The 27,293-nt window shown below is 57.7% G+C and overlaps 2 protein-coding genes across 16 annotated transcripts in view; one reads left to right on the forward strand and one right to left on the reverse strand.

The window, feature by feature from the left end:
- DHX30 (DExH-box helicase 30) overlaps positions 1-11,577 on the forward strand; it is a 29,284-nt gene extending 17,707 nt beyond the window's left edge. For all 6 annotated transcript variants that reach the window (XM_045990877.1, XM_045990880.1, XM_045990879.1 and 3 more), the window contains 16 exons: positions 3,473-3,774; positions 4,215-4,335; positions 5,058-5,207; positions 7,060-7,212; positions 7,525-8,361; positions 8,625-8,700; positions 8,786-8,890; positions 9,156-9,331; positions 9,566-9,772; positions 9,868-9,949; positions 10,026-10,219; positions 10,314-10,473; positions 10,580-10,737; positions 10,829-10,932; positions 11,006-11,145; positions 11,259-11,577. In XM_045990877.1, the coding sequence (XP_045846833.1) occupies positions 3,473-3,774; positions 4,215-4,335; positions 5,058-5,207; positions 7,060-7,212; positions 7,525-8,361; positions 8,625-8,700; positions 8,786-8,890; positions 9,156-9,331; positions 9,566-9,772; positions 9,868-9,949; positions 10,026-10,219; positions 10,314-10,473; positions 10,580-10,737; positions 10,829-10,932; positions 11,006-11,145; positions 11,259-11,512 (3,219 nt within the window). In that variant the 3' untranslated portion in view covers positions 11,513-11,577. The remainder of the gene's footprint in view (positions 1-3,472; positions 3,775-4,214; positions 4,336-5,057; positions 5,208-7,059; positions 7,213-7,524; positions 8,362-8,624; positions 8,701-8,785; positions 8,891-9,155; positions 9,332-9,565; positions 9,773-9,867; positions 9,950-10,025; positions 10,220-10,313; positions 10,474-10,579; positions 10,738-10,828; positions 10,933-11,005; positions 11,146-11,258) is intronic.
- A 403-nt stretch (positions 11,578-11,980) lies between these two features.
- The window catches only part of MAP4 (microtubule associated protein 4), a 185,666-nt gene continuing 170,353 nt past the window's right edge, over positions 11,981-27,293 (reverse strand). For 3 of the 10 annotated variants that reach the window (XM_045992055.1, XM_045992052.1, XM_045992046.1), the window contains 6 exons: positions 25,868-25,981; positions 23,826-23,918; positions 18,025-18,106; positions 16,419-16,531; positions 14,363-14,552; positions 13,999-14,233 (listed from right to left, as the gene is read on the reverse strand). In XM_045992055.1, coding sequence (XP_045848011.1) covers positions 14,226-14,233; positions 14,363-14,552; positions 16,419-16,531; positions 18,025-18,106; positions 23,826-23,918; positions 25,868-25,981 — 600 coding nt within the window. In that variant the 3' untranslated portion in view covers positions 13,999-14,225. Of the gene's footprint in view, positions 14,234-14,362; positions 14,553-16,418; positions 16,532-18,024; positions 18,107-23,825; positions 23,919-25,867; positions 25,982-27,293 lie in introns of all 10 variants that reach the window. The other 7 variants (XM_045992053.1, XM_045992050.1, XM_045992054.1 and 4 more) reach the window with 5 other exon arrangements.

Consider the following 27,293-nt stretch of genomic DNA (forward strand, 5'->3'; position numbering starts at 1 on the left):
AAGCACGGTTGTTGCTTCTCTCACTTCCCAGTGGTAGGGCATGGGCTGCTTTCAGGTTCTTGGTTACCCAGTATTTAACTAGCCCTGCAGCGCTGCTCACCAGCCTTCCCGTCCATCCCTAATGGGCTCCCTTTGTGTCTGCGCCAACCTTGAGTCTTGCTTGGGCTCCTCCGTCTTTGTTTCTGCTCCAGTGGGGACAGAGCTGTAGGGCAGTTGTTCCTTCAGATTCTCTCCCACTGAATCCCCAGGCCCTCACTGTCCCCGCCTGCTCCCTGCATCTGAGGAGGAAGGGCCGTCTTCCTCACCGGGGCCCCACACCCCCCCTTCTCTTGTCTTTGTCCCCTTTCTGCCCCTCTACTCCGTCCCCTCTCCCACCCTTTGCTTTTCAGATCCTTCCTCTTCTGACTCTTTTCTCTGGACTTGGCATACACTTACTTCAGTGTCCTGACTCCCTCCCCTTGGCCCTGATTCCACAGTTGCCAGAGAGCAGACAGCGCCCGGTGCTTGTGGTGTGCATTCTCCCTGCTGTGTGTGTGTGTCCCTTGTCCTGCTCACTAGTTGCCTTCTTCCCGCAGTGGCCGACAGATAGCAGTGGTCACCAGGTGACTGTTGAATGACTGGAACAACGCTTTTTCTGGCCAGCCTTTTGGTCCTTGTCTTGCTTGAGTGTTTCGGGCCTGGATGCCTCCTCCCTCCCCTCTCTGGGTCACTACAGGCTCTTCTCCCACCTTCTGTTGACATCTGTTTTCTCGCTACTCCTTTCTCCTGGGGAAATCTTAGCTCTTAGTGGTTTAGCCACCATCTGCTGAATTCCTCAGAAGTCTCCCATCTTGCAGAACAGCTCTACCTTGGGGAGTCTCAGAAGGCTTGAGGGGGGAATCTCAACAGGGGGTTGGGGGGACGGATCCGGACATGGATTTGGCAGCGTCTGGAGACATTTTGGGGGCCACAGCTGGAGGAGTGCTCCTGCTGAGAGGCTGGGGATGCTTCTAAAGGCCCCACGGTGCACAGGGCAACCCCCTCACAGCAAAGAATTAGCTGGCCCCAATGCCAGTAGTGCTGCGGGTGAGAGATTCTTCTCTGACCTGTGAAGGGGCCTCGGTGCAGCAAGTCTTGGTCATGTCCCTCCCCTGCCCTCTCTCTGTCCCTGTCTCTGCTGTGTTCATAGCCTCTCTTTTGTTGATTCGTTTGTTGAATTGTGGTAAGTTACACAAAATAAAAAATTTACCATCTTAACCAATTTTCAGCGAACAGTTGAGTAGTGGTAAGCATTGTGCACCCAGTCTCCAGAACTTTCTCACCTGGCAAAACTGAACTTCCAGAACCATTAAATAGCAAATCCCCTTCCCCTTCCCGTCAGCCCCTGGCAACACTGACCTGCTGCCTGATTCTATGAATTCGACTCCTCTGGGACTTCATAGCCTCATATAAGTGGAATCCTGCAGTATTTGTGTCTTTGTCTCTGGCTTATTGGACTTGCATGGTGTCCTCAGGGTCCATTCATGGAGCTTGTGTCAGAACTGAGGCGCACTCCCTGGTCTGGCCGTGCTGCATTCGGTTTGTGCGCTCACGCGCTGATGGCCACTTTGGTTGTTTCCAGCTCTCAGCTCTTGTGGATAACGCTGCTGCGAGCACGAGTGTACAGTGAGTCTCCTCAGGACACTGCTTTCAATGCCCAGAAATGGAATTGTTGGATCATATGGCAGTTCTCTTCTTAATTCTTGTAAGGAATTGCTGTGCTTATCCCACGGTGGCTGTAGTGTTTCACGTTCCCACCCACAGGGCACAGGTTTGCTCTGTCTGTACCGGTGCTTCGGGATGTGGGTTTTGGCAGCTGTCCTCATGCGTGTCAGGTGGGAGCTCTTAATTTTGACCGGCATTTCCCTAATGCGTACTGATATTACTGATATTAGGCATCTTTTCTTTTCTATCTCTTTTTTAAGGTAAATTCTTAAGTTTTGTGTTAACTGCACAGAGCTTTCTCTGTAGGTAAGAGGTCACATCCTAGTGGGTAGATCTTGGACAGATTAGCTGGAAAGGACAGAATGAGCTGAAGAGAGTGTTTGCTCTTCATATCCCCAGGCCTGGTCCTTGACCGTCGGAAGGAGGTAGCTCTGTCGGTCTTCACAGCTCCCAGAAGCATCTTCGCTCACTGTCCTTCCGTTGCCTTCCCCTTGGGAAACACACAGCTTCAGAGCACAGGGAGCTGCGTTAGAGCCGAACGGAGTCTCCTTCTGAGACATGTGGGGGGAGGGGCCTGCTTTCATCAAGTCTTCCTGCCTTGATGGAGTTGAGAATGAGGCAGAAGTTCTAAAGGGCAGTGTTAAACCAAGTCAGCGATGGATTTGTGGAAAATGAAGTTCCGTAGTCACATACAGTAATTGGTTTTTGAGGGGGAAAAAGTTTCTCCCCCAGATGTACCTAACGCAGGCAGGAGGAGGTGTTGGGGATTTGTGCCCAAATGTGTCATCTCGTGCCGCGCCGCGACCAGCTACAGTTTCGGAGGCCGTGTCGGCATCTTGTGTTTATTCCATTTGTGTCTCTTTGGAGAAACGTGTGACGTTCTTGGCCTGTTGTTGAAGTGGGTGGATGTTAAGCAGGAGTCCTTTCGGTATTCTGGAGTTCACAGCATTTCCGTTCCCCAGCGCCTGCGTTCGGTTCCGCAGCTCCTTCCGCCCCCTGCCCCCGCCAGAGCAGTGTGTGTACGGGCATTGCCGTCCTGCTCGGTGCCCCTTGCCGTGGCACAGAGGTCACTGGGAGCAAAGGCCCGAACAGCTTAGCCAGACTTGAATTGGAATTACGTTCCTTACGTTCATCTGGCTTCTCTGTTTGTGGTTCCTTAGACCCTGGTCGCCTGTGTTTCTGTTCTGCCTCATGGATTTGGAGTTTCCTGTGGGCAGGGACTGGGTCTCGTCTCTCCTGGTGACACGCGGGGGAGCCAGCACGTTGCTTTGTGCATGCTGGAGACTCGGCACGTTTTATTCGGTATTCTCTCTGGAAGAGAATGAAGCTGTAATACATTTTAAAATAAGACATTCTGTATGAACGGCTTTACAAGCATCCCAGGTTATTTTTAGAATACGCTCTCAGCATAGGATTCTTTGGTCAGACCGGAGATAGATCTGTTTTGTAGGGTGGGCTCCATTTCTCCTAACTGCGGTATTCACCTAAGCTTTCTAGATCACTTTGTGAATGTATCAGCTTTCCCATTGCCCGTGGGTTTTTTTTTGTTTTTGTTTTTTTTTTTTCAGTTTTTCTGTCTAATAGATGTAAGAGTTTACCGTGTCATTTTCATGTGTCAGAGCTAGACATTTTATGTGCGCTCTTGATACCCAGTTCTGGCCTGGGGGCTGAGGCGGGTAGATGGGTGCAAAGGTATGGCTCCTGCGTAGGAGACTTACAGTGTAAGGGGGGAGGTTCTGGACAGACTGAGGCGTGAGGATGCCCCCTCACAACACTCCTTCTCCCCCAGGGCTGGGGACTGCTGGGTCCCCGAAACGAGCTGTTTGATGCAGCCAAATACCGCGTGCTAGCCGATCGCTTTGGCTCTCCGGCTGACAGCTGGTGGCGCCCGGAACCCACCATGCCACCTACTTCCTGGCGGCAGCTGAACCCCGAGAGCATTCGGCCAGGGGGCCCTGGGGGCCTGTCCCGCTCCTTGGGCCGGGAGGAAGAGGAGGATGAGGAGGAAGAGCTGGAAGAGGGGACCATTGATGTCACTGACTTCCTGTCCATGACGCAGCAGGACTCCCACACCCCACTCAGGGACTCGAGGTATACCTGGACGTGGGGGATGCAGGGAAGCTGGCTGCACCTTGACATAGGGATGGGGGTGTTCCTTGGGAACCTTGTTCATATCGGTACGTCAGTACATCTGCCATTGTGCTGTGTGGCTGGGCTTCCGCAGAACGGCAGCAGGGACCCTTCCTCCGGGCATACTTGGGTCCCGCTGAGGCCCAGCCACTACTCTGCTTGCCCCTGGGCCCCTACCCCCTGCCCGCAGTTACCTGTCTCGGGGAGCGGAGGGAGCGCCAGTCATGCTTGTGTGTCTGAGAGGATCATAGGCCACGCGACGATGCTGGGCCTGCCATCTTTTCCGTGCCTCTTGCTGCCTGCCACGCCTCTGTGCTGTCCCGGCCCCCTGGGCCTCGGAGCCTGAGGTGAACGGGCCCAGGAAGAGAGAGATTTTTCACCTGAACTTTTGGTCCTCCCAGGGGGGGTTCCTTTGAAATGACAGACGACGACAGTGCTATTAGGGCTCTGACCCAATTTCCGCTTCCCAAGAACCTTCTGGCCAAAGTGATTCAGATAGCAACATCGTCCTCCACAGCTAAGGTGAGTCGGGTCTCCCCGAAGCGCGTGTGGGTGGGGAGCTGGCTTGGTTGTGTCTGCTTGTCCCTGGGACAAGGTAGGAGGGGACCTACAGGTATGTGTGAGCTGTGCCCTTAGCCCGCACATAGGCCAGGCGGGGGGCTCGGGGTCCTTGGACTATAAAGAAGGTGCTACAGCTGGGACAGAGTGGCAGTTGGTGTGGGAACTCGGGGTGGGCTGGCTCCGTGGGAATGGGAGACCCGAGTTCGGTCCGGGGTGGCTGGCAGGAGTGGCATAGGGGTGGCGCTGTCTGGCTGAGGTTAAGTTTCATCTCTGTGGCTGGGGTCCGGGCTTCGGTTAGCACAGCTTCTCCCTGGGGCTAACGGCTTTGTGCACCCCCAGAATGTGCCTGGTTCTGGCTCATGCTGACAGGTTCGACCCACAGCTGCCAACATCCCTGTTTGCTTCAAAGGTGCTGAGAGCACAGTGGGCTTGGAGGGTAGGTGGCGGCCCTGGCCAGACACTATCTTCTGCTTTGAAACCATGGGATGGCTGGACACACCAGCCCTGGGCTAGGGAGCCACAGCCCTATCGGGGCTGGCTTCTGCTGCCCAGTGGCCCATCTCCTGTGGCCAGTATTTGGCACCTGCTGAGATGGGGGTTCATTTTCTATTGCTGGGTTCCTTGGGATTCTGAGAAATGCATTCTCTGCCTTCCTATAGCCATCTCTCTTGCCTTCCATGTAGAACCTCATGCAGTTCCATACTGTGGGCACCAAGACCAAGCTGTCCACCCTCACTCTGCTCTGGCCCTGTCCCATGACCTTTGTCGCCAAAGGACGCCGCAAAGCGGAGGCTGAGAATAAGGCGGCGGCCCTGGCCTGCAAGAAACTGAAGGTGAGTTGGGGCGGTGCGGTCCCTGGCATAATACGTGCGAGGTCTTGGAGCCCCCCTACCCTTGGCAAACTGGTCCAGTTCTCCAGGAAATGGAATCCACTACACCAGGCCTTTGGCCTGAGCACAAAAGCATCTGATGTCCAAGCCTTGCTTGTCAGGCCGTGTGGCTGCTGTTCCCAGGAATATGCTACTCCCTCCGAAGGTGCTTTGCTTGGAGCTCAGCCTTATTGGTCGTGTTGCCAGAACCCAGGTGAAGCAGGGAGGGGACATGGGTGTTGTTTTGAATGGCACAGAGCTGGGGGAATGGTGCCCTTGCTGAGAGGCAGACTTGTTGTCTAGAAAGATCTAGATTACCTGGGCTTTGTGGGCAAAACAGATCATAAGGCGTTATCTCCGTGAGCCCCAAGGTTAGAGGCTTCGGAGTCCAGCTGTGCACAGTGGTGGGAGCCAGCGCTGCCGTGACTGTCCCAGAAGTGGGTGATCTGAACGCACATCAGCACGGTTTTGTGTGCAGGGGAAGAGGGCGAGGAGGCCCTGCTCTTTGCTCTGGTCAGGTAGACCTTTGGTGCATATTGGGCTCTGGGAACCCCATTTTAGCCACAGCTGCTGGTGAGAGGTAGTGAGAGCCAGGAGAATGGAGGAGGGATCAGGGTTCCTGGGGGTGCAGTCCGTTAAGCATCCGACTCTTGGTTTCAGCTCAGGTCATGCTCTCAGGGTCCTGGGATCAAGCCCCGGATGTTGGGCTCAGGGCTCAGCAGGGGGTCTGCTTGAGCGTCTCTCCCTCTGCCCTTCCACCAGCTTGCGTGTGTGCGCTCTCACTCAAAGAGGTGAATGAATGAAACCTCAAAAAAAAAAAAAAAGAGGGAGAGGTACGGTACCTGTGGCTCTGGTGACAGATGGAACTTTGTGGAAGTCTTGCGTCTTAGCTGGATAGACACTGAGGATCAGGAGCCTCGCAGTGTGGGCGTGCCGCAGGAAGGAGCCAGCTCCCAGGTGGCAGCTATTCGGAGAGCGCAGCTGGCTGGCCGCTGGTTAGAGGCCGCGGGCAGACCCGCAGGCCTGGGAGAGGTGGAAGCCCGGGAGCGAGGTGGCTATGTGAGCACCTCCGTGCCCCAGGGACTAGATGCTTGCCCTTGGGGTCGGCCAGGAGTCCAGAGGGAGTTGGTGAGCCCCGTGGGGGTAGTCTTCCTGAAGGAGGGAGTCTTGGGGGGCAAGCAGTCCTGATAGCACAGGGGACAGGAGCACGGGAGTAGGGGAAAGACCGGTTTTGCACACCTGCCTGAGGTGTTGGGACACCTTGGCTTGGGTTTGGCGAGGTGACTTGGGGCATGTGTTTATCAAGTTTTATGAATAGACATTCCTAAGAAATTCTGTCTACGTTTGTATGATGGGGTCACAGGAGGAATGGGTGCCATGTGGAGACAGGGCGGGATGGCAGCTGGACCAGAAAGGTTGCAAGGGGTGGGGTGTGCTTGGGAGGTAGTGAAAACAGGGTGCTGTGAGGCTCTGATGGGGTCAGTAAGGGCCCGGCCCTCCTGGCTTAGAGGTCCGCAGTGGGAATTCATAGAGGTGAGGTTGGGCTGCTCCAGGAGAAGTTTCTGAGGGGCATTTCTCCTGGACATGTCGGGTCTTGTTCTTGGGATGATTTTTAACTAGTTATGTTTTGGGACAGGGTGGAGATTATGTTTTCCAGGTTCCTAATTGCTCTTCTCTGTACAATGTCTGCTAAAACCCAAAATCTCTTAGAGAAACATTTGCTCTGCGTGATTTCACTCAAGCTCCTGAGGAGCCTGTGTGGGCTGGTTCTGGGGTGGCAAGGGCCCAGAGCAAGCCATGCGTGTCCCCTCTGCAGAGCCTGGGCCTGGTGGACCGCAACAACGAGCCGCTCACCCATGCCATGTATAACCTGGCCTCTCTGCGTGAACTGGGTGAGACGCAGCGCCGGCCGTGCACCATCCAGGTGCCTGAGCCCATCCTCCGAAAGATAGAGACCTTCCTGAACCATGTAAGAGAGCCCAGAGAATCCCTCCCCGCCCCTGCCCCTGGCTCCATCCAGCTGCTCCTGACTGAACGCCTCCGGGTGCAGTGGGCATTGCCACCCATCCCTTGTCCCCACTGAGGCTGGAGCCCGGGAGCACCCTGGTCCCAAGCAGCCCAGTCTCGCCCGCGAGTGTCCTCGGGCAGTTGTGCACGGAGTCCCCGCCAGCGGGCTGGGCCACGGCAACCAGCCTAGGTGAACCGTGTGGAGGGGCTCTCGAGTGAATGAGGAAGAAAGTGTCTGTCCTTCACCGCTGTGCTTGCTTCTCCCATCCCTCAGTACCCGGTGGACAGTTCCTGGATCTCCCCGGAGCTCCGGCTGCAGAGTGAGGACGTCTTGCCCCTGGGCAAGGACTCAGGGCCCCTGAGTGACCCTATCACAGGCAAGCCCTACGTGCCCCTGTCAGAAGCAGAGGAGGTACGTCTGAGCCAGAACTTGCTGGAGCTGTGGCGGCGGCGAGGGCCAGTCTGGCAGGAGGCCCCCCAGCTCCCTGTGGACCCACATCGGGACACCATCCTCAATGCCATCGAGCAGCACCCAGTCGTGGTCATCTCTGGGGACACGGGCTGCGGCAAGACCACGCGCATCCCCCAGCTGCTGCTGGAGCGCTACGTGACCGAGGGCCGCGGTGCCCGCTGCAATGTGATCATCACGCAGCCGCGTCGCATCTCCGCTGTGTCCGTGGCACAGCGGGTCAGCCACGAACTGGGCCCCTCCTTGCGCCGGAACGTGGGCTTCCAGGTGCGGTTGGAAAGCAAGCCCCCGGCCCGCGGCGGGGCCCTCCTCTTCTGCACCGTGGGCATCCTGCTGCGGAAGCTGCAGAGCAACCCCAGCCTGGAGGGCGTGAGCCACGTCATTGTGGACGAGGTCCACGAGCGGGACGTGAACACGGACTTCCTGCTGATTCTGCTCAAGGGCCTGCAGCGGCTCAACCCAGCCCTGCGACTTGTGCTCATGAGCGCCACGGGCGATAACGAGCGCTTCTCCCGCTACTTTGGTGGCTGCCCTGTCATCAAGGTGCCGGGCTTCATGTACCCGGTCAAGGAGCACTACTTGGAGGACATCCTGGCCAAGCTAGGCAAGCACCAGTACCCACACCGGCACCGGCACCACGAGGTGAGGGACCCGCCTGCCCCCGCCCGCCCCGGCCTTTCCTCTGGCTTCCCCGCCTCCCTGTCCCTGTGGTGCCGTGGCCTTTGGCGAGGCTGTGCTCCCAAGTCTGTGTCTTGACAGAAACAGAACGGTCAGGGTTCCTGGGCAGGGGGGTAGTGAGGGTTGGGCAGGGGTGACCTGTTGAGTGCCTTGGCCTCGCTGAGTCACAGACCAACTGTGTCCTTGCCCTGGGCCTGTGACTGTGGCCTCTCCCCCCAACCCCCCAGTCTGAGGATGAGTGCGCACTCGACTTGGACCTCGTGACGGATCTGGTTCTGCACATTGATGCCCGAGGGGAGCCAGGTGGGTGCTCTCCCCTCTGCCCTGTGCCCACCCTGACCGCCAGCTGCCGAGAGTGACAGCTCATGCCTGCAGGGCCCCTTTACAGGTGGAATCCTCTGCTTCCTGCCCGGTTGGCAGGAGATCAAAGGAGTACAGCAACGCCTCCAGGAGGCCCTGGGCATGCACGAAAGCAAGTACCTCATCCTGCCAGGTGAGAGCGGGCAAGTGAGGCACGATGGCCCCTGGACGCCGGTCTTGCCCTCTGGCCTGGGGACTCTAACCCAGCGGGGACTCAAGGGGCCTGGGTTTCTGATCAGGCTGCCCTGCTTTTGCTGGCTTTTCCACCTTGAGTGGGCATACACAGTCTTGATTTGGGCCTCAGTTCCATCAAAATGGGATCAAAATCCTTGCCCTGTGGCCTCATCACAGGGAGCAGGAGCTGTGCCCATAACCAGCATGTTCTTGCTGCCCACCAGTGCACTCCAACATCCCCATGATGGACCAGAAGGCCATATTCCAGCAGCCGCCGGTTGGGGTGCGCAAGATTGTGTTGGCCACCAATATCGCGGAGACGTCGATCACAGTCAATGATATTGTGCATGTGGTGGACAGCGGTCTGCACAAGGAGGAGCGCTATGACCTGAAGACCAAGGTGGCACCCATCTCCTGGGCCCAGCCAGCCCCTGGGGGAAGAACTACAAGCCCCCAGCCCAGATCAGCCTTGGACCTGCCGTGTGTGTCCGGAGAAGGCCACACTCGTGGGCTCTCGGTGTCTCTGTTGTGGGAGGGCCGTTGAGGGATTAAGTGAGGTGAAGGCCAGACGAGGGGCAGTGCTGAGGAAGGCCTGTTGGCCTCTGCGTCGCTGCTCACCTGCCCCCTCCCCCAGGTGTCCTGCCTGGAGACTGTGTGGGTGTCACGAGCCAACGTGATCCAGCGCCGGGGCCGGGCGGGCCGCTGCCAGTCAGGCTTTGCCTACCACCTGTTCCCGCGGAGCCGGCTGGAGAAAATGGTCCCTTTCCAAGTGCCGGAGATTCTGCGCACGCCCCTCGAGAACCTGGTGCTACAAGCCAAAATCCACATGCCTGAGAAGACGGTGCGCCAGAGCGGGGGCTGGGCTGGGGCTGGACTTGGTGCGGGGCAGGTGGGATGTGGGGCTCAAGGCCCACATCTGGCTGCTGCTTGCTGTAGGCAGTGGAGTTCCTTTCCAAGGCCGTGGATAGTCCGAACATCAAGGCGGTGGATGAGGCTGTGATCTTGCTCCAGGAGATCGGTGAGTGGGGCCGGGGCGGGCCGGGCAGGGCTGCAGGGTGGCTCTGAGGGCGAGTCTGACCGCAGAGCTGTTGCAGGGGTGCTGGACCAGCGGGAGTACCTGACCACCCTGGGGCAGCGCCTGGCCCACATCTCCACTGACCCCCGGCTGGCCAAGGCCATAGTGCTGGCCGCCATCTTCCGTTGCCTGCACCCGCTGCTGGTGGTCGTTTCCTGCCTCACCCGGGACCCCTTCAGCAGTAGCCTGCAGAACAGGGCGGAGGTGGACAAGGTCAGACCCAGTCCCTCCCCCACCCCGTCCCGAAGCTGCCATCGCCTCCGGCCCTCACCCTGTGGCCTCGGTGTCCCCTCCCGCTCCCTCCCAGGTGAAGGCACTGTTGAGCCATGACAGCGGCAGTGACCACCTGGCCTTTGTGCGGGCCGTCGCCGGCTGGGAGGAGGTGCTGCGCTGGCAGGACCGCAGCTCCCGTGAGAACTATCTGGAGGAAAACCTGCTGTACGCCCCCAGCCTGCGGTTCATCCACGGTCAGTGGCCCTTCCCCCACCCCACCCCCACCTGAGGCCCAGGCCTTGTGGTTCCCCAGCCTTGTGGCTTAGGGGTCACAGGCTTAGCCCACCTTCACCTCCCCAGGACTCATCAAGCAGTTCTCGGAGAACATTTACGAGGCTTTCCTGGTGGGGAAGCCCTCAGACTGCACCCTGGCCTCTGCCCAGTGCAACGAGTACAGCGAAGAGGAGGAGCTGGTGAAGGGTGTGCTGATGGCGGGCCTCTACCCCAACCTCATCCAGGTGCAGCCTCCTTCCCCCCTCCCCCATCAACCCCACCCCCTAGCGCCCTGCTCCTCGCTCAGCCTGCCCGTCTCTCCTTGGATCCTTGCAGGTGAGACAGGGCAAGGTGACCCGGCAGGGCAAATTCAAACCCAACAGCGTCACTTACAGGACCAAATCAGGAAACATCTTGCTGCACAAGTCGACCATTAACAGGTGGGAAGCAGGCGGGGATGGGCGGCTGGCCTGGTCGAGAAGGGTGGGCTCATCCCTGCCTTCTATTCCGTAGAGAGGCCACACGGCTGCGGAGCCGGTGGCTGACGTATTTCATGGCTGTCAAGTCCAATGGCAGTGTCTTCGTCCGGGACTCCTCCCAGGTGCACCCGCTAGCCGTGCTGCTGCTGACCGACGGGGACGTCCACATCCGTGGTGGGTACTCACCTGCCTTCTGCCCCATCGCGGCTTGGGCTGGTCTGCGTCCCCTGGTGGGGAGCCCCCGGCCTGGCTTCACCTCTGTGCTCTCTCTTCCCCCACCCCCACAGACGATGGGCGCCGGGCCACCATCTCCCTGAGCGACAGTGACCTGCTGCGGCTGGAGGGGGACTCGCGCACTGTGCGGCTGCTGCGGGAGCTGCGCCGGGCGCTGGGCCGCATGGTGGAGCGGAGCCTGCGCAGCGAGCTGGCCGCTCTGCCGCCGGGCGTGCAGCAGGAGCACGGGCAGCTGCTGGCGCTGCTGGCGGAGCTGCTGCGTGGGCCCTGCGGCAGCTTCGACGTGCGCAAGACGGCGGATGACTGAGCCCCGTTGTCTGCTGGGGCTGTGTACAGAGTGCAAATGTTTATTTAAAATAAAGTTCTATTTATCCCTTGTGAGCATTGCTCTCCGCGGGGGGCTCCTCTCTCGGGGGCCCGGCACCCACGCTCCTGCTTCTTGCGGGGCCCAGGGCTGCTGCCTTTTCTGGGCCAGGACCTTGGCCTCCTCCCTCAGGGCCAGTGGTCTGCTACGGGCTCTTCGCGAATCTTCACCTCCTGGCCCCGTGAGCAGAACCAGGGAGAAGTTCCACAGGCAGCTTAGGCCACTTGAACCTTAACCTTCCAAGGGCCTTAGATGGTGCAGCGGCCCTTCTGTGAGCTGCGACTTTGCTAAGGTCATCAAGATGGCATGGTACCCAGCAGCCCGTTGAGGCCAGTGGATGCACTAGGGGGCAATGTCAGGGATCCTGGGGCTGAAGACACCAGGATGGACAGAAGAGACGGGGCCTGTGCGGTAGGACATCATGAGCTTTATTGACTCTTGAGATCAGTACAACAGAATCACAGATTGACACAGGCAATGGCTGAGGCAGAAGCAAACTGGAGGTGCAGAAATGCACCCACATGCTGTCAGGGCACCTTCTTGGCCTTGGGGGACTCTTCAAGGGAGCTGGGACCACACCAGCCCACACAGACTGTTCCCCAGGAGGCTCACCTCTCCCAGCCCTTCCCTCAGACTGAGCTGGCAGTCACCTGCCTCAGCATCTGGGCCCCGGGGCTAAAGAGGAGGGCACAGGTACTTTCCGGCCCTGCAGGGCCTACTGCTTCCTCCCCAGCTACCTTACGTCCCTTTCTCCTGCTGACAAAACACGGGTGCCCCGATGTCCTTGGCATATGGCCCTCTAGTGTCTGGCGCGGGGTAAGGCTTTCTCTACCAGCCCCCTGCAGCACGTGCTCGGGGAGCTGCGGATGTGGTGTCCCACCTCCCCGAGGGAAATGCTACCTCCGAAGTGGGAGAACCTGCCGGCCCAGATGCCCTTCCTCTACATGGAGGTCCCATCGGAACCAACATCAAGGACCCTTCCTCCTGGGCTCCAGGAAGGGGGACAGCAGGCACATGGCTGGGTGGGGACGGCGAGGGGCCAAGTCGGGCGGCCTCAAGAGGCAAGTCTGCGCTGCAGGAAATGCTCCTCCAGAGGGGACGCCCTCGGAGACTCCCGGCCATTTCACTACAAACTGTTACATTTTAATCCTTTATTAGAAACCATGCAAACTTTAATACAAAAAAAAAAAAAAAAAAATACAAGTGCAATAAGAATCTTCGTGTCAATACAATTCCCGGGATTTCTCATCATTGCAGCTGTCCCAAGACCGGGCCTAGCTGGGACACCCCTGCACAGGCTGGCCTCACCTCCCCCCTCCCCAGTCAGGCTGTTAGAGGTGGGGGAGATGGCCTGTCTCATGTCTTTTTGAAATTTCCACACCTGATTCCCCAAACCCCACACGAGTCTGGACATCTTGGGCTCCCTGATAACAGGGCTCTAGTGTCCTAGGCCTGCCAGTCTGGAGGATTGTGACCTCCAGAGTCCTTCCCTGTTTCTCCAGCCCCAAACTTGTACCTCCCACTAGATCCCAGGGAATGAGACAGATAGAGATGCCAAAACCAGCCTCTTGGTTAGAAAAGAAAAGCAGCATACACACAAAATACCAGAACAACCAGACCACACTCTGACCAGTCCCTAGTATGCCCTCCCTGCTCACCAGGCCACAGCCCTGCACCTCACCTGCTGTGCCCACACCTTCTCCTGGGCGCCAAGCTGCCCAGGCCAGGGCAGCCCCTGATGCCTGACCTCCGGGCTGGAGGCTTAAGGATCTCCCCTCCCTGTTTCCTTTAACACCTACTGAGGACTTTCATTTAGACATGGCTTCAACCTGCAAAACTCCTCTATCAGTTTTTTAGGTTATTTAAAAAAAAAGAAAAGAAAAGAGAAGAGTGTGTGACAGCAGCGAGGCGGGTATGGGAAGCAGTGAGGACAGTCAGAGCTGACCCCTAACTAGCTTGGGGCAGGGCAGCAAGAGGTGCCTGGCCCCACCTGCACAGTGGGCACCACAGAGGGTCACAGGGAGAGGCAGTGGCTTAGCGGGCTCCGGGGGGTGCAGTCAGCATCCTGCCACCGTGCGGCTGTCCAGCTCCACTCTTCCCTCCAGGTGGGCCCAGTGAGGAGGGTGGGTATGTCAGTTTCTCTTGGGTTTGGTCCGAAAAACCCAAAGAGGAGGTTGGAATCCAGTTCCCCCCCTTCCTAGATCCCATAAGATCCCAAGTTGGCCTCCCCAGCCCATTCACCTCCCAACCTCGTCTGCAGAGCGGTGCGCAATGATGGGACAGGAACAAAGCAAGTAGCGGGCCCAGGACGGGGAGCAGTGGAGGTTTGGGGGTGGGTCTGCGGCTGCCCGGGGCAAGCAGGGCGGGGGAAGGGGGTAGGGCCTGGAGGACTGCCCAGCATCCAAGCCGTGTGGGGTCTAGATCGCAGCCCGGGAGAGGGAGCCAAGGGCCCGGGTGCCTGAGCTGGGGCCGCCAGGGAAGTAGGGGGGGCGGGAGACAATGTCAGCCCCGTGGTCGGTGCGAGCCCTGGCGTTTGCCCGGAACGTCAGCCTGTAGGTCTCAATCTGCAGTGACACGGGAGGAGGGAAGGGAGGGGGGAACAAGGGACACAAGAGGGGGAACACAGGGGACGGAAGACGAGACCAGAATGTCATCATTAGATGCCTGGAAAATAAAAGGTTGCTTGGTTAAAATTTAGGCCACACTCTACTCCAAAAAAAAAAAAAAAAAGTTTCAATTTGCAGCCAGTGGCAGGGCCCCCGGCTGGCCCTCAGGCCAAGCCCAGCCACTTACTTGTCTCCTGGATCTGGCTGTCCAAGGTCTGGGCCTCCCTTTGGTCACCACCCCCTGCCAGGGTGGTGTGGCCACTGAGGCCACTGGCTGAAGTGGGGGCGCCAGCTTCGGGCGCTGGCTCAGGGATGGCCGGCTCCTCCCCAGCGGGGGGGCCCGGACACGGAGGGGCCTCGCTGCCACCGCCCTCAGTCTACAATGAAACAGTGGGGGAGACAGTGCAGGGTCAGTTGGGGAGGAGGTGGGATGGGTGATGGTGGTGGGTTTTACACACAGTCCCCGCCCCACCCCTGCCCCCAGTTGGCCAAAGAATCTAGGCCAGGTACTCCCCACCCCGATCCCCCACCATGAGGCGACTCCTGACCCCGAGGCCCGGCCCAGCGCAGAGCAGCAGCACAGCCCTAGGCCCAGCGTGCAGCCTAGCTAGTGACACACTCCGGGAGACTCCTCCGCGAAGGGCAAGGTTTCCTGAAGTCTTTCTGGGGTGAAAGGTGAGAGGGGCAGGCTTCTCACCCACGATGGCACCAAACCACCATGACAGTGGATCATCAGCAAAAACCCGGGGAACGATCGCTAGTGTGTGGGTCTGCAACTAGCTGGGAAGCAGGGGTGCTGCAGGCCAGCTAGTGAGCTCTGGGAGCCTGAAGTCGGGTTGGAGGGGTGCAGCCTGCCACCTCTGACCCCGTGAACTCTAGACCACTCCCACCGCAGAGGGGCTGCGCAGAGACGCTCTCTCGGAAACTCGGGGGCAACCCTGCCTGTTCACCTTAGCCGTCTCCAGACACGGAGGCCTCTGCTGTGCTGGGCGGCGTCCTGGAGCCTGAGGACATGGGAGGGGTGGCCAGAGAGGTGTGACCCAGGGAAACTTTGGGGCCCCGAGGGCTTCCCAGGAGGAGGATGGCGTGGGCGGTGAACACCCAGTATGAGTAAAGCAGAAAAGGGAAGGCCAGTGGGGAGCTGGAACCCCTGGGCCCCAGAATGCCCAAAAGGGGACAATGAAGACTCCACAGTGGTTTCTGATCACAACAGTGAAGGAGACAGGCCTCTGTATCGGAAAACAATTCCAGAAATAATAAAGGGAGATGAAGTGAATCAAGAACACAGACTTGGGGTCAGAAGGCCCAGGTGCAAACCCTGGTCCAGAGAACCTGCCACGTGGCCTCGGACAAGGGACGACACCTGAGCTAGTGCCCCACGAGGACGGATTCGGGAGTGGCTCCTCACAGGGTCTGGAGGCATGACTGAGAGCCTGTGACAGGGCCAGGACCCCAAATATGGGATCACGCACGGAAGCTGGGACAGAAGCTGGGCTGGGCCAGGTGGGAGGGAAGGCCCACCACAGCTGCTCTTCACCCTCACCCTGCTCCCCTTCCCCTGAGCAGCTGCAGCTCTCCTCAGCAAGCTGCTACTCCGGGGTCCCCCCCGCCCCCGCAACAACACGGAACAGAGGACAACAGCATCTTGGCACAAAGGGTCTCACGGTGCTGTGGAAGGAGGGAGGAAGGGAAGGCGGGAGGGAGGGAGGGAAGGCAGGCAGGAGAGGCCCAGCCAGGCCAGAGAATGGGAAGCCCTGCCCACCTGAGCGCTCTCCCAGAGCCCCAGCCTGGGTGGGCCTGGCGGTTGAAGCCGTGCTACCCTGCTCACTGGCCCAAGCGGAGCCTTGCATGGAGCCCATCCCCACGTGCCTTCTCATGAGGTACACAGGGACAGTCAGGCCACGCAAACCACCCACCTTGTGGGGGAGTAGCGTCCCAGCTCACAGGCCCTTTGGAAATGGCTGAGATGGGTGCAGAAAGGCAGGCCGTGGCTCTCAGGAGAGGCTCTCCCCAGGTGGACAGGGCAGAGGCCGCTGGACCAGGGCCTTTTTACCTCTCCTGCCTTGCTCGGGACTGATGATGAACACGGGGAACACACAACGGCGTGGGGGAACAGGACTCCTGACGATACTGAGGGGCGGTGACAGGCACCCAGCTGCTGGGACCCCTACTCCAGCTGCGCCACCCCACCCACCCCGGCCGGGCAGCGTCCCTGCTGCGGCCCCCGCTGCCCCACTCGCTACCTTCACGGCACCTCCTGCAGGCAGGTGGCCCACATTATCGAGGGATCCCACCTTCGCCTGGGCCTTCTCCTTGAAGTTCAACTTCTGACTTTCAATCTTGACATCTCCTCCACCTGGAACCAAAAAACCACCGGTCACACAGGCCAAACAGGGAGGCTGGAACAGGAATCCTAGCTTGGCCGAGGACCTGCTGCGTGCCCAGTACAGACACCAACGTGACCTGCTCCCAGCGGCTCTGGGGACAATGCAGGAAGGACAGTGACCGTACCTGTCACAGAGGACTCAAAGTGAGGCCGACAATCTGCACCTGGCCAGCGGGATCACCTCCACAGAGAAGCAAATCACCCTCACCTCTGCCAGAGGCCCGAGGCACGGCCTCCAGCCGAACATCTGCAGGTGGCTCGAGGGGGTGAGCTTTTAGGTTCCCTTGGCAGTGCAGTGACTCCCTCTGACTGGGGGGAACAGGGTGCCCCAGGTTCCTTTCAGTCTAGGAACTGTCCCCGTCAGGGTTGGGATCCTGGTTTCACAGCTGCTAGAGCTGATGCTGGAAAAGATGAATGACTTGCCCAAAGTCACCGTTAAGCTGGTGACGGGCAGACAGGACGGAACTGTGGTCTGTCTGAGCCGCTGAACTGAGCTGCACTGTAGTGACAAGAAGGAAAGTGGAAAGCGGCTTCTCTGCAGTGCAGGAAAAGGAGGAGCGGTGGGAGTGGTCTTGGCACTGAGTTTAGAAAGGACAGGCACAGGGTCCCGGGGCCCAGTGCCCTTTCCTGGCTGGGGCATGGAGGTGGCCTGCATACCAGGACAAGGTTCAGAGCTCACAGCCACCGTGTGGCCACAGGATCTGGGCCCAGGCTGCTCTGGTGGGTCCACACTGCTCCAGGGCCTCGCAGCTGGGCTTCCCCCACGCAGCCGTCTCCTCGGCTCACGTCCCAGCTTCTTGCCACGTTCACCAACTCACCCCCACCCTGAAGTCCATCCCATCCCACCCCCCCCCCCCCCCACCGGCAAAATCCGGGCCTCTAGTTGTCAGCAGCCCTAGGGAGGGAGATACCACACAAGAGCAGATTTTCCAGATAAAAAGGGGAAGGTGACATTGAGTTAAGGGCCAAACTTTTCTGATCCTTTTAAACAGGATATGTTCTCTAATGGATGACGACACTTTCTGCTGAGGGAACTGGCCCCGGTGCCTGGCCTCTGGGAAGCCAGACCCAGGGTTGGGGCTGACCGCACCCCCACTGCAGCAGAGACACCCCCAGTCGTGGCCGGTTGCTGAGGTTCCACTGCCTCAGAAAAGCCTAATCCGACAACTCCTTGGGCACCGGGTCCTAGCCCGAGACCCGGGAGGGCCAGGCCCGCGGCAGGTGCTGGAGACAGCGATGCCCGGGCCAACGGCAGCCTTCACGACCTGCTCCTCCTCAGAGGCCCCGAGGTGGTGAGCGCCCAGAGCCCCCTTCCCGACAGGCACTGCACTGCGCAGTTGGCATCACTGCCTCCTGGGCGGGGGCGGCTCCAGGAATCCTGAGGGAATGACCGACGCAGCCGGCCTTGGCAGGACCACAGGCCCCAGGCATGCTGGGATTGGGGTGTAGGAGGCAGCACTCACCAGGTTTGTGCTTGATGTTGGCCTTGGACCCACACTTGGAGGAGACCTTAGAGATGTCCACCTTCTTATTCTGAATCTGAACCTGAGAAACCAATCGCAAGAAGAGCACTGCCTCAGAGAGAGGTTGCATCCCAGGGCCTGCAGCCTCCGCGCCCACCCCGGGCGGACCGAAGCGGTGTTCCCACACACACCGGGCCGCTCCCTCCCCGCCGCAACGGTGCACCTGCTGGGCAGCTCTTCTCCCATTTGTCTGGATCCAAATCTAAAGTGTCCTTTTGTTCCACCTGAAATCTTACCCATTAACCCCTTGCTCAGAGAAAATCTGGAGTAATTTTTCATGTTCTCCTGCCAGTTCTTCTCAGTGCGTGTGTCCCTCCTGGGTGACCACACAGCATCTGTCTAGGATGCGTACTCCTGCTTCATTCATGTTACAGACGTTTTCCCACAAAAGTTGAGAATTGTAAAGAGGGGCCACATATAATAATCTATCCTCAAGATCTTACATAAACCTAACCCATGTCTGATATCGAACATTTGGATTTTTTCTAATTTTTCACCACCGAAACCGTGGCATCAATATGGGCACCGAGGGGGCACGGCTGGTTGGATGCGCCATCTATCTGACTTGCTTTCAGCTTGGGTCATGACCTCAGGGATGTGGGATCGAGCCCCATGTTAGGCTCCACGCTCAGTGGAGTCTGCTTAGGACTTTCTCTCTCCCTCTGTACCCCGACTCCTCTCTCTCCCCACAAAAAAATCTTAAAAAAAAAAAAAAACAACCCACCATGGCAGCAATAAATATCTTTGTGAACAGAAGTGACAATTCTGATGACCCTGTAGGCAGGATGCCCAGAACTTCAGTCACCTGGCCAAAGGTTTAGACTGTATGTAGTAAGGTTCTTAAGCCATGGGACCTAACTGCTTTCTAGAAATGTGACAACGGACATCCACCACCGAGCTGAAGTGTTTGTCTGGCCACATCCCCCTCCCAGCACTGGACATTCCCATTAAAAACAATAACAACGCTCTTCTCGTAAGCAGTTTTGAAGTGATCTCTGAAAATGGCTCTCTGTTCACTTGACCCAGAAAACCCTACAAAATCAGGCAAATCAAGAGGCTCAAACCTTCACGTTCATTTTAAGAACATGTGAAATGGCCCAGGCCATCCAGGGGAGGCATAAGAAAAGGCGCCAAGTATCTGAAAGGAGTCCCTTTGCAGGAGCCACGCCGCCGCCGTCCCCACCATGGAGGAGGGGCGGAGGTGGGATGCAGGCCCAGGCCGAATGGCAGGGCCGGACACAGGGTGGGTGGCCCCAAGACAGTGCTGAATTCTTACTGCCCATGCTTAGAGAGGCAGAGTCATGCTGAACTGAAAGGGTGGGAGTCAGATTCCCTGGTCACAGAGCGAACAGGAGAACAAAGCCACTAAGACGGGGCGTGGAGCTCCGGGGGCTCGGGGCCTGGGTGAGCCCACACGGCGCTCTCCCTGCTGCCCAAGCTGCTCCTGACTGGAGGGGGCAGGCCATTCCTAAACCAGAAGAGGCAGCTGCTCAGAAGAAAACGGGATCCCAAGAGGACCCGAAGAACCAGAACCTGAGGCCCTGAGGACGTTCTGCATAGAAGATGTGCAGATCAAAGTTAAAACAAAAACCACCACCACCACCACCACCAAAACTTTGCTGATTTATACGAGAACACTGCTCAGTTCTGCTGCTCTGCTCGTTGTTCAGGGAACTCACGCTCCCCTGCACGACAGGCCCCTCACCCTCTCTGGGTGCAGAGCCCATGCGAGCAGCCGCGGGTCCACAGCTGCAGCGACAGAGCGCAGCCTCCAGGCTCCATGACGCTTTGGCTACCCTGACTTCCTACTCACCGCTGGGGAGTCATCAAAGGACGACTAGCCTTCTATCTGACAGGAATCCCGCTGGGGTGAGCACTTCGCTACTGGGACTGAGGGCTTGTGTTTCATCTACAGGTGGGCACCGGGTTCTGGGATGAAGATTCCAGGGTCCTGTGAGTGGCCCAGCTGCTCCCCGGTTCTGTGGAAGAGCCCAGCTTTCCACTGCAGTCAAGTCCTCCGGGCAGGGGCCCAGGGAGGCCAGCAGGTGCCGCACCCGGGGTCACATCACCTTCTAGGACCCTCCCCCTCTCATCAGCGTGAGGAAATACGGTTCTGACTGTCCTCCAAGAGCACACGGGCGATGCCGACTGCATGTTCCTACGCCCGCCTACAGCCCAGGGCCGGTCGCAGAGTCATTTCCCGTAACCCTCAGCTTGCGTCAGCCATTGTCACTCGCTGCTCATACTGCCCCCTCGCCTGGCAAGCCCACTGCGTTCTCCTCCCCGTCCCTCAAAGCCCAGCTCAAGGGCCACCTTCCTCAAAGCCTTCCCGGGCTCTAGCTTCACTCCACCTCTTCTTCACATCAGGAAGGGACGTAGCATCAACAGGACACTAAGCGGTTCACGCGTTCAGTCGTCATTTACGAAGGACTTATCACCCTCAAAACGACAGCCTCCACGTTGTCTCCTATTTCCAACAAGGCTGCAATTCTCTTGAAACGAGAACACAGGGAAGTGCTTTTCCAAACGTCTGGCAGCCACCGAACCCAGACAGATGTGTCCTGCAGCAGCGGTGGCAAGCTCATCTCGTGCCAAGCCTGAGACAGCCGCGCGCAGTGACGGGGCTCACTGGCCCGGGTCTAGAGCCCACGCGTTTCCTGAGCCAGCGTTCTGCCACTGAGACCACCACTTGTTTACTTCTTGTCTGGTCCTCAAGTAAACAACAGCTGGTGAGGGGGCAGTTCTGCTTTACAGACATGCTCCAGCCAGCGGACGAAGGAGGAAGGAGCACAGTGCACCCCTACTGAACGCATGGCTCTCGGTACTGGCCACCCGAGAGAGGGAGAGAAAGGATGAGAGAGAGAGAGAGAGAGAGAGAGAGAGAGAGAGAGAGAACCAGAGAGGGAAGCGCAACGTGAAATACCACCACGACTTATGAAAGTCTTGCAAAAATCTGGGGGTGGGGGAGATCAAACCTGAGTCAATGTAAAGGCTATCAAGGGACACAGGAGTACACTAAATGAAACCATGGGGCCGTCATCAGCAGAATCCAGATTCGAGGACAAGCGACTTGGTTTACACATGAAAAATACCCGAAAGGGGCCTGCAGAGTAAAAAGAAACTTAAGACAAGAGACACATCAACCAATCACAGTTTATGGGCCTTACTTGGATCCTGATTCAAATAAGCAAACCTGTTTAACATGTCAGTGGGAGTCCTACCACACGTACGTACACACACACACACACACGTGACGAGTTCTCATCTTTTAAAGTTATAAACTGAGAATCTGCAGACGAACGATGTATCTAAGACTGCGCACAAGGAGGGACACCTGGCTGGCTCGGTGCGACTCCTGATCTCAGGGTCACAGGTCTGAGACCCCCACTGGGTGTAGAGATCACTTAAAGAAAAGGCTGGCCACAAGGATAATAAAGGAAGCTGGGTAAAAGTTTCATCCAGTTCCCCGTAGTGGTTTTTTTCCCATTTTTGTATGTATCTGAAAATTCTCTACAATTTCAAGTTTTAAAAAGTGTAACTGTGTCCCCCTCACTTAATGAGGCCCGCTGCATCTGAGACGAGGCGGCTGGCACGGAGAGGAGGCACAGTCCCTTCCAGATAATCCTCCCCGACTTGCCCCAGCCCCCCGCCCACTAGCCACCACTTGGTGCTTTAGGGAGGCACGTGACGCCTCCCTGACCTAGGACATGTGCCTCTCAGACATGCTGCTCCAGCGGAAGCCACGCCGCCTCTGTGGTCCTCTTGCTGCCCCGCCACCTGCGGAGGCCCCGCACCCCGCTCTAGCTGTTCGCACCATCTGTGCCCCCACGACCCCGGCCTGTGACACTCCGAAGCCCACCGCAGGCAGTGGTAGAGGCTGAGATGACACAGCCACCAGGTCTGTAAGAACCCATCACACAGGTCTCTCCTCAGGAGGGTGAAATGACAGAAAAACGGTCCCAAAATCTTCAATCGGGGGAAAATCTGCTCTGCTCCCTGCCCTCTCGTGTCCTGGCTCCCAACAAGGGGGACGTGTGTACGGGTGGCGGGGGGCTCTGGAGCACTGACTGGGGTCCTACTCCAGGCCTTTCCTCGGGTGTCCGCCTCAGAATCTCTATCCAGGAGGGGACGAGGTTTGTGTGTGACATGGGACACGGCTCAGCCTGCACGGCGGGTCCACACTTTCTCCACTGCACGTGTGTCTGTGCTGGCTTCATGGAGGGGCTGAGGGAAGGAAGGACAGTGCCTCCGTCCAGGCCGTTTACCCTCCTCTTGCCGCCCCCAAACACTGCTCCCAGGCGGCTTCCGGGTGCCTTGCTGTCTAAGGGGGCTTCGCCCCACAATAAAACGTTTACGGGGCGCCTGGGACTCAGTTGGTTCAGCGGCCAGCTCTGACCTGTGGCTCAGGTCATGAGACTGAGCACAGGGTCTGCTTATCCCTGTCCCCCTGTTCTGTCATCATGTGTCTCCCCCAGCTCATGCTCTCTAATAAATCAATAAAATCTTTCAAAAAATGCTTTTAAAAAACTTTTGAAATCATGCTTAAGCAGTGTTGGAAGAGCACAGGAGGTGGCGAACGATGCCTATGTCCTGAGCTCGTGCGCAGACCGCACGCCATACCGAGTGCATTTCTGTCACACACACAGTGACAGATTCCTTCAGACTCTCCTGCCCACCGGTCTTCATCTAGGCCAAAGCCTAAAAGGAAAGCTAAAGCCGGTGCCCACCTGGGGCCCTCATAAGCGGGATCTTTATCACCTGAAGCAGATACTGTCTTTAAACGCTTCACCCACACCAGTGGCTCCTGTCGGGCCAGCGCCGGGGCCAGTTCCCAAGGCAGCCGGCTGCCTCCTCACCCCGGGTGTCCAGGTTGCCATTCCTGCCCAAGCCAGAAGAGCCACCGGTGGGGAAGTGACTCGAAGGAGATGCAGTCAGGGGGCTTGTGTGGAGCAAAAAAGGGATGCCCTGAGACGAAACCTCACAGCAGAGCCTCTGGGGGTGGGGTGGGGGAGTGCTGGTAAGCCACGGGCAGGATGGCACGGCCACTGAAGGGGCAGGAGGGACCGAGCCTGAAAACGAACAGGGCGAGCAGAGCAGCACTCAGGCCAGTTCTGGGCAGGAAGGAGAAGAGCAGAGTGAGCAGGACGGAGCAGGATGGGCTCGCTCCCTCTGCGGTGGGGAGAGAAGCGGGTGAGGAGCGGCGAAGGTGAAGGCCGTTCCACATACCCACCCCTCCAGCGCGTGCTGGACTCACATCTGCCTCTGCACAGTCACGGGGACACGTGCAGAGCGAAGAGGTATTCTTCACGCTAGACCAGGGCCCCCCTGTCAGCCGGAGCCACCTGTGTCCCCCACACAGAGCTCAGGGCTGGCACAGAAGGGCAGCATGATAAAGGAGCGTGTGGATGGAAGAAGGAAGAGGACAAAGAAAAGGAGCGGCTGAGGGAACACGAGAGGAAGGATTCAGAAAGGCGACAAGTCGGGGAAAGAGAGCAGACAGGAAAGAGGGGTGAAAGAATGCCAAGTGGGAGTCACTGGGTTGTTTTATTAAGGGGTTCCCCGACACAGCCAGTCTAAGCACACCGCGACACTGAGGCCTCCCCTCACTCCGCTAGCCTATGTCTGGAAGGAAGCCCCTGGGCCAGGCTGCCATGGCCCTGTCAGTGTGGGCAGGTGGCCCTCTCCCCAGGGTGCCCACGGGCTGTGCCTCAAGACGCCAGCTGTCCAGAGCTCATACTTACATTACCACCTCCAGGGACATGCTTAATATTGTCCTTGGAACCACACTTGGACTGAATATGGCTGTAGCTCACTTTTTTGGAGACTATCTGGACCTGGAGTGTTAGAGAACAGAAAAAAAAACAACACAAAGGGAGAGGGCTGGTTAGAACCGACACGGGGAGTCCACATGTGATCACAGCGGCCAACAGAGTGGGGTTACAGCTCCGGCCCACCTGCAGCAGAACAGCTGTGGAGAAGCACGGGAGAAGGAATCTGAGGGAAGCGGGAGAGGGAGTGAAGACAAGAACAGACAACACGAGGACAGAAGCAGAGATTGCAGAAGGGCTAATGGTCCTCCTTGCTGGTCCTTGGGGCCAGGCTGTGGTTCGAGAGGCCCAGGCAGCAGCAGGCCCCGGATGCCCACCCCGGCACAGCCCCGATCCTTCTCCCACCTGCTCTCTCCCCAAAAGCTGACGCAGTGTCCGGGGACTCCTCTCTGCAAGGGTCCTGCTCATCAGACTGGTCCTCACTGAAGCTTGGCCCTTCCCTTAAAGCTGGGGCTGGGAACTGCGGCAGCCAGACCCCACTCTGGGAAGCAAAGGCTGCTCCGAGAAGCACCGGGCATCTGGCTCACAGGGCACAGATCTGATACAGGAAGGAAGGGACATCATAGCTCAGTTATGAATGCAAATGGACCAGAGGCCACTGGGCCTGCCATGCGGAATCTGGACGCCAGGGGGAGCACACGCCACGTTATCGGCAGCTCCACACTCCAGCAGCCTGTTAGTCTCGGGCCTGGAGAAAGCACAGGACGGGTGAACTTCTGGTCTAGATTTTTTTCAACTAGAGGGTAAAAACACTTCCTTCAATCCTCCACATGCCCGCTCCTGTGCTCTTTGAGTTTCGAGCGCGAAGAGAAGTGGCTCCAAGCAGGGCTGCAGTGATGCATTATGGGGCAGGCGGGGGTGGGTACGGGGACTGGACACAGCACACTGTAGCGCTTCTGAATGGCTCCCCTTGGAATGCAGCCACACAAAGGCCCAGGCTCTAAGGGCTGGAACAAAGAATTCTCTTTGAGCCTTCTGAAAAAGAAACAGTTGCCAGCTTCCTTCCTTCCTTTGCTTCAGAGCCCTTCACAAATGAAGCAGGCCCCAAGCTGAAGAGTTTTCCACACAGTGGAGAAATCGACCACGAGAAATTCCGACCCAAATACCTCACAGTTTTGTGCCTTCTTTACAATGTCAGTGATGAGTAACTGGTTAGCAAACTGTTTCCTAATGAAACCCTGCTTTGAACCAGAGGCCCACAGGACCTCTAGGAGTCACCTAGAAGCCTCACCGATCGTACAGGTTCCTTGGGCTAACACTGCCCACCTTGGGCCCTGAGAGCTGGAGGTTAGGCCCCTCCAGCGGGCCCTGGCTGGAGTGACCACCGACATGCCACAGCTAAGGGAAGAAAGTTCCCACAGCAGGCAGGAGGGGCCTGGTTCCAGGATGTGGAGGCAAAGAGGAAAGAACCTAGAGTTTCTGCTTACCTGTGCAAGCCCTAGGCTGAGTGGGTTTCCAGAGGGAATGACTATCCGAACCTTCAGTGAGGAGAGGACATGGGGAACCAGAGCAAATGAAGCTATCTCCTTAGCATGTTATGTGAGGGGCCTTCTGGGTCACTTTAAAGCACCAGAGCTCCAGGTGCTGGAGAGTAACCAATGCCATGTCTCCCTAAGGCAGGACCTAGGTGCTCGGTGTGCATGTTTCCCTTGCAAACGGGTGGGGTTTCACATCAAGGTCAGTGGGAAGGAAGTGGCTGAAGGTCTTTGGATCCATGTTATCTGGTTGAATAAATATTCCCCAGAGGGTAACGGGCTCCCAACTCCGTTAACTGTCAGGGTTAATACAGGAATTTTTCTGATGGCTGAGTCATCAAACAAAGAGGAGGGAATGCAGGGGCAGTGTAGAAACTAGTTCAGGACAGGAAGAAAGTGCAGAAGGGAAAGTGACTCAGGCTGGAAGAAACAGTTTGTCATCTTTCACCTTCAAGAGGTAAAAGTCTAAATAAAACTCACTTTCCCAGCAGGTGGTTTCTGCGCACTCGCAATGGGACCGGCTGTTTTAGCGACTGCGTTAGGTTCAGGCTTTCGAGCCGGAGCAGATGCCTCTGTTTTTTTCTCTACTTTGGCCTGGATGGAGATAAAGGGAGGGCACATTTCAAACCAAGAGGATAAGAGCCCAAATGCCAAGAAGGGAAGAAAGCTGTAGGGGACTCGAATCCAGGCCAGGCCACCAGGCAGAAGCAGGTCACCCTGTGCTCCTAGGAAAAAACCACCAGTTTCCAGGGTAGACCGGCCAGGGAGGAGGAGCTGCAGTCCAGTCCTGAGACCCAAGGAAGAGCTCAAGATAGCGTTCACAGAGAGAAGGCAGGAAGGAGGGCTGAGTTAGGGATTCTCTTTGGAGTGTGTGTTTTCCAATCAGGATGCTGTCCCACTCAAATGTCTTCACCCCAAGCAAGCTGCCGTTGTCCACAGGAAGCTGCAACTGCGGCTGGGAGTGTCACCCGACTCAGCTATGTTGGAACAGAAAATAATCTGATCACCAGGCCGAGTCACTCAACTCTCCACCAAGACCACCTGCAACTGTTTGCCCACGGAAAGGCTAAAGAGAGTCCAGAAGGGGGAGATGGGTCACAGTCTGGGCACACCAGAGCTGCAGCCTCTTAGTCAAAGCAACTCTCAGGCCCTTTTTCCAGACTAACCTCAGTTTGCCATCACTGTCTTCCCAAAGTACCAGGATTCTGCCTCATTTTGGACCCTGTATTCAATTATTTAAAGGCTCGGGGTTGAAGCAAATTAAACTCTCCTACCCCGTGTGGGAGGGGCGGTGGATTATTGTTAGAGAATGACATAGGAAATGAGAAGGTTCCTGTTCCAAGGACTTGGACTGGGACTTTCGCCACCACCTTTCCATATACCAAAGTCCCGCCGTTGCGAAGAGCTGACCGTTGCTAATTCTGGGATGGATGCCACCAGAAAATCCTGAAGCGTGAAGCGCCAGGGCCTGCCCTGCCATCCTCCGTCACAACCCCCTGTGGCAGCCCTTCTGATTAGGAAAGTGGGAGGCCTGCAACGGCGAGTCCCCCCCAGTCACGGCCACAGCCACAAGAGGACACCCTTTCCTCTTCCAGGAAGAAGCCTCCCCTCCCCACATCAAAGCTTCCACCTCCTACAGGTCCTGCCGCTCAGACAGGGTAGGGTGGGGAGCACGTCTGGTCTCCCACCTTCACAGGGTCTCACAGTCCTCTTCTGCTTGTCTTGTTAAGGGGAAGAACCCTTTTGCCTCCAAACAAAAATGTAAGCCTAAACCCCACAATACAGAACAGGAGCCCCTCTGATGGGGATGGGAAGAAAGAGCCTGCTGCTGGGACCTAGAGCCCAGGTTGAAAGTCCCTGGCACTGAACCCAATGTCCCGACCGCCCTTCTTCTTTGGTGGGAGCC

Source organism: Meles meles, chromosome 20, assembly GCF_922984935.1.
Source record: "Meles meles chromosome 20, mMelMel3.1 paternal haplotype, whole genome shotgun sequence".
In the NCBI taxonomy this organism is placed as follows: domain Eukaryota; kingdom Metazoa; phylum Chordata; class Mammalia; order Carnivora; family Mustelidae; genus Meles; species Meles meles.